This window comes from Aegilops tauschii, chromosome 2 (assembly GCF_002575655.3).
Source record: "Aegilops tauschii subsp. strangulata cultivar AL8/78 chromosome 2, Aet v6.0, whole genome shotgun sequence".
NCBI classification, from domain to species: domain Eukaryota; kingdom Viridiplantae; phylum Streptophyta; class Magnoliopsida; order Poales; family Poaceae; genus Aegilops; species Aegilops tauschii.
The window spans coordinates 34,446,496-34,452,267 of NC_053036.3; the positions used below are offsets into that span (position 1 = coordinate 34,446,496).

The 5,772-nt window shown below is 47.4% G+C and overlaps 1 protein-coding gene across 1 annotated transcript; it reads right to left on the minus strand.

Moving 5' to 3' along the window:
- Window positions 1–2,562: 2,562 nt before the first annotated feature.
- LOC120961872 (probable E3 ubiquitin-protein ligase EDA40) lies at window positions 2,563–5,071 on the minus strand. Its single transcript, XM_045233739.2, has 2 exons — window positions 3,874–5,071; window positions 2,563–3,748 (listed from the first exon to the last, which is right to left on the minus strand). Exons 1-2 carry the CDS (start codon window positions 4,288–4,290, stop codon window positions 2,813–2,815), a joined length of 1,353 nt encoding a protein of 450 aa, XP_045089674.1. The 5' UTR covers window positions 4,291–5,071; the 3' UTR covers window positions 2,563–2,812.
- Between the last annotated feature and the right edge of the window lie 701 nt (window positions 5,072–5,772).

A 5,772-nucleotide genomic window follows, 5' to 3' on the forward strand; every position in this document is an offset into this window, starting at 1 on the left:
CATGAATAGCTCAACAAGCATGCGACACTTGCCACCGAGCCAACCACCACGAAACCAACCAAAGAAGAAGATCTATAGAAGAGAGATCAGACCGATGGTAGGGGCGGTGAACAAGGGCTGGTGGGAGCATTATCGTACCGACCAGGAAATGACCAAACAAAAACAACCAGAAACGCGCAACCTCATATAGCAACACAAGGATGATTGTATGAAGGATACAGATCAAGACGCAAGGGAGGGCTAAGCACTGGATCCGGCGATGAGGCACGCAAGTCCAGCCTAAAACAACCTATGGAGGATGGTGCACAACTTTGAGCTGAGGCCGTGATCCCGCAACAACTGAGGAGGGTCGTGCATGCGGAGGCCCCGATCAGGCTATGTGAAGCAATGATCCGGTTGAGAACATCGAAGGGAGGGACAAAGGAGGAGGTGTCGGGCGCACCACCACGACGGCTGGAGGCTCGCGACACCATTGATGATGTGGGGAGGGAAGCATGAGAGGTGTAGTTTGGAGATGGAAGGCGCATGGGCCTTTCCCTGCGGCGACGGCAAGAGGGGAGGGAGGCGCTGGTGCCTAGTGTTTGGGGTGGAGCATTTCCCACAAGACCATACTTTCAAATTGCTATTTTTTATACTTTGGTCACGCGTGTATTTTTAAATTAGATAATGATGTTACAAATACATGTTTAAGACTAGAATGTACTCTATCCGAAAGGTGTACGTATAGTCTCCAAATTTGTATTTTCATTTTAGAGCTTTGTGGTTTGCTAATCTCATGAGTTGGTTGAACAGACGAGTTATATGGCTGCCTTAGTTGTATATATGATGGCCCTTCTGCATGACAAAGTCAGGTAGGTTCACCAAAGTTGTATGGCCGTTCCTGCCATAGTAGTATAAATGGTAGGCAGTTCACTGGTTCAACCCATCCTATATGAGCTACTGTTATTGAGAACTATGAAGTTGATACATGTATTTCCTCTGCATATTATACTCCTATAGAGTATGCATGAGAGATTGGAGTGTAACAAAATTCAACTTTTGTTAGGAAATTGCGTTGTAAGTTGATCGAGGGAGTCATCACTGGTTGTAACGGGATTCTTGTCATAGGGTGTTTTGACCGCAAACGTATCCATGACCCTGAGCGTACCAGCCGACGAGTTATTTCGAACGGTAACCGCAGATATAAAGCTGGACCAAGCTTCTGGATCGTTTATTGCCTAACGAAAGGAGAGTTGTGACTGTGTGGAAGAGGCACAAGTGCAGGCGGACTGAGAACCTTATCGAATGTGTACAGAGGCCCCACCTTTTCTGAGCTTGGATACGGTGTATAGAGAATGTGTACAGTGGTTCCACCTGTTACGCTACAACCCATGCTTTCTGAATTGGCAGGCTTCTCGTCATACAAAATCATGGTAGCCAACAATTGGTATTTAGAGATTTAGTTTGTCGTTCATGATCTTCGGAACGCAAGCAGAATGTTATGGCATCATTAGGCAAGGGGATCGTGTTGGCGGCAGCTGGAGCACCGATGCCAATGGGTGTGTCGCAGTTCCCCTTGTCTGGATCGAGAAAACTACGCACTATAGGCGATGAACATGAAGGTAAAACTGTGCTTCTACTCAGAAAAGGAAAAGCACACCATGTGCTTCTACTAGAGGCACAACAATGCTTCTGTGAGAAGCATAATCTGCGCTTCCGCGGGAAAGCGCAACCCGTGCTTCCCAAAAAAAGGGAAAACCGCAACCATGTTTCCGAGCTCCATTTTTTTTTTGGTATTCGTTCTTATTTTCGGTTGCCGGGTTTTGATTTTTTTATCTTTCTGTTTTTTGTTTTGGTTTTTCTGTTCTTTCTTAAAAAAAAACTTTGTCGAAACCTATTACATGAAATTTAGTTTCGAAGATCTCGACGGAAGAAACTCAATGGTGAAAACAGTTTATTATTTGGATGAATGGTTCAAGAGATAAAATATTTTGAATAAACGAATGTACGAAAAGAAGATAACACAAGTGATGCACATGCATCATTTGTCAACATCTAAGAGGGTAGGGATTGACATTTGCAACTGGTAAGCCTTAACTAGTGATTTCCATCCTTGTCTTTGTCTCCTCCCCAAATCCCACGCCAGCCGTCGGCCGTCAAAAGCTCTCACCATGGCGGAGACTAGTGCTTGGTGTAGCGGTCAGCGTCCTTTGCCAAGATGCTAGATGCAGGTGGCGCCGGGCAGGATCCTCGTCATATATCGAACTAGTCGAGATTACCTTAAATTTGTGTGCTTGGAATGTTTGAACTGGAGAACTTTTTAGGGACAATGTTGATAGCTGATGCCCAACCAGATGGCCAAGGACACATACAGACGTGTCTGTGGATATTTGAGGGCTTCCGATTAGTGTTCACCATTGGACATGCCCTAATGTTCCCATCGCAAGCCATACAAAGGCCTTGGTTGAGCTGGACAATTCGATCATCTTCATTGTAGGGCACTGCTTTTGCTCCCGAGATTACATACGATATAGGATGAAGATGACCCAAAAATAGAAGTTGTTCGTTCAACGCTACAGAGAACTGTCATGACAAAAACTTACCCATTTGATACCATCTTAATTACTCCCTTCCCTACGAAATCTGCTGTCGATAAGATTTATGAGTTTGCGAGGTCGGATCACACTACCGAGTACCGACTACAGAGTTGAAAACAAACTTTACTCTTGGGATATGTAGTAAAACAAACTTTACAATGGAGCTCGCAGGTACAGCAGTAGTTCTATATATTATTACATGAAAAATATGGAGAAGAAGATGGATCATCTTTGCTTTAATCGTGGCCCCTGTTGTCAACCTTTGCATCTTCATCTTCATGCTGCCCCGGCACGGTGAAAGCACCGGAGACGCGGCGTGTGCCCTTGGTGGTTGCACGCTGCCACTCGTGGCAATTCAGCCAAGAAATAAAATAAGGAGGCGGCAGGCTGACGGCGAACTCTCTCTTAATTTCAGCCACGTCTTGACCGAGCTCCAACAAGGTTTCCTTGGCTGCGCCGCCGCCCTCCTCAGAGCGCTTGATGCCGACCCATAGCTCTTCCAGCTCATAAGCGCTTCTACCTATCTCCAACAGGCCATTCCAAAGCCCGATCCGCACAAGCTCGGCCGCCACCTGAGGGTGGATGGTGTTCTTGCCAGGTGAGCATGCCGAACCTGGTCGCAGGACCAAGACGTCCGTGTCGGCCAGCTTCTGATGTGCCATGAAGCTCCTGTACCGTCCGCCAGCGGTCATTAGCTTCTCCTTGTTGCCACCTGCGACACTAAGGTAGGCGATGAAGTTCTTCCGCTCGCCGGCGTACATGTTGTCGACGTGTATCTCGCCGGAGCGTCTGTCAGAGCTCACGCGGTTGTAGAATCCTCTGGAGTAGATGGATGATATAGACGCACCCTCGTGCGCCCTGAGGGTGATCTTGATGGATGTTGCGGCGATTTTTGTGAGGCCGCTGATGAACAGCTCAAAGGCATCTCTCATCTCGTTGAGGTCGTAGTCGACGAAAGAGCAGGTGCCGCCGGTCATGTCGGCTATGTACTTCATGACCTCCGGGTGGTGTTGCTCTCCCATACCGAAGACGTAAGCCGGAAATTCCTTGGTGATTACATCATTGTACCTGTTCCTGATCTTCCTGATCCGCGTGTCACTGCTATCCGACACGAACATGATGCAGCCAATGCGACTGTCACCCGCCTCCTCCGCTTGACCATCTCTCAGAATCTAACAACTCGAACAAGCATTCAACATAAGAGGAAGACATTGCGGTACCGTATGGAAGTAAAAAAATAATATTGTATGCCCGGGAAAAGAAATTATCACATCAATGAAAGTACATACATACATACCTCAGCTCCCACTTGCAGAGCAGCGACTATGTTGTAGCTATGGTTCGCGGACAGCTCGTTGACCATGAACTTCAAAGCATCCCGGCCTCGGTCGGACATGAACGTGAGCTTCATAATTCGGGGCACGTTATCCTCGAATGACAAGATGGAGAGCCGGTCGTTGGGGCCGAGCTTGTCGATGACAATCATAAGAGCTTCCTTGATGATATCCATCCTCCCTTGACGCACCATGAACCAGTCGACTTCAACCACCACCACGACGTCCACGCCTGCACGTGGCATCTCTTCCACGCCACGCCATTGTTCCCCAGTGATCCGCAGCATGACAGGGAACTCACTGCACGTCTTTGCACGTGGAATTGCTTCACATTTTGTAAAGGCTTCTAACTTCACCTGAATATTACATTTGTCATGCATCGATCAATCGAGGCGGTAACAATGCAGACTAATTAACTCAACATTACCAAATTCTAGCTATGTACAATTAATAGGCTGTTAACTTACCAAGTCTCCGCGCATCCATGAACTCATACACTCCGACCATGAAGACGCCTAGAAACATTAAGTTTCAACGTCAGCACAAATAGCACGCATGTGTGGTGTTCCCCTCAGATACCAAAGATGTTAGGAATAATCTTTCCTTATGAATAATCACGGCGTAGGCAGAAGACTACGTGGTGTTAGCTGAATTTGTATTGGTGCTAGGCTTAGCTAGATACGTTAATTATAGTAGCATACTCAAGCTAGTAGCTAGCTAGACGTGTCCTAGTAGGTTTATTAATTAGGAGTGTCTGTGTTGTACTTGGAAGTCTAGTTTCAGTCGGTTTGCTAGCCGGTCCACGCCCAATATATATGCAGGTGTATGGTCGTGAGTTGTAACATCATAGAAAATCAATACGAATATATGCAGGTGTATGGGCGTTAGTTGTAACACCGTAGAAAATCAAAACGAAATAAAGAGAAAAACTAAGGGCTTGATGCATGCACTTTTTTTCGACAAAGGGTGGACTTTATTGGCTCAAAATGGAGCATCAAGAGGATACATAACACAATGAGCACACACCCGGCCTCTGCATAACTAGGATGCACACAGCCAACCCAACACACTCACGTGGAAACATAACCGCAACTAGCAAAGTCATAAGACCAAAAGCTATGTGCGGGCGAGAAAAAAGGAGAAAAAAAAACGATCAGATCAGTGATCGACAAACTACAACTGAGACCATATTCGCACCAACCATTGACACCACATGATGACGAGGAACTTCAACAGTAACGCCTTCACGAAGGAAGTGACACTCAAGCGCCGCCGTCACCGGATCTAACCACAAAGGCCAGAATCTAAGTTTTCACCCTGAAGAATCAGTCCGAGCAAATCCGAGCAATGCCTGCAACAAGGTAACGACATAAAAACATCACCATTGCCAGGTGTAACCACTCGGGTCTGACCTAGGCTTTCGCCCCGGAGCTCGAGACCTGGTGCGTGCAGCACCACCATCCAAGTCACAAAACTGTTGTCGCCACCGCTTGTCCGCAATCCCAACAGCTACAATTGGACCGCCGCCACTCCACAACTTACCCTCTGCGTCAAGTCATCATCCATAATTTGTATCACACCACTGAAGTCATCAACCAGATCAAGAGATAAAACCTCCCGAACTCTTTTCGATGACCTGCGCAGTCGTGGATCCATAGGAAGTCTCTGGAGAACAATCGACGAACACCACCATCTGACCGATCTGATCTAGATCAGCACCACCAACTGAAAAACGTAGCGTCGCCGTTCGGCTGGCACACGCGGAAGGCCAACACATCGCCGCAGCCCCACATGCCCAGCGCAACGACCCTACAGCCGCCGTCGACACCTCGCGCCATCCCGGCGTCAGATCCTTGTAGTCA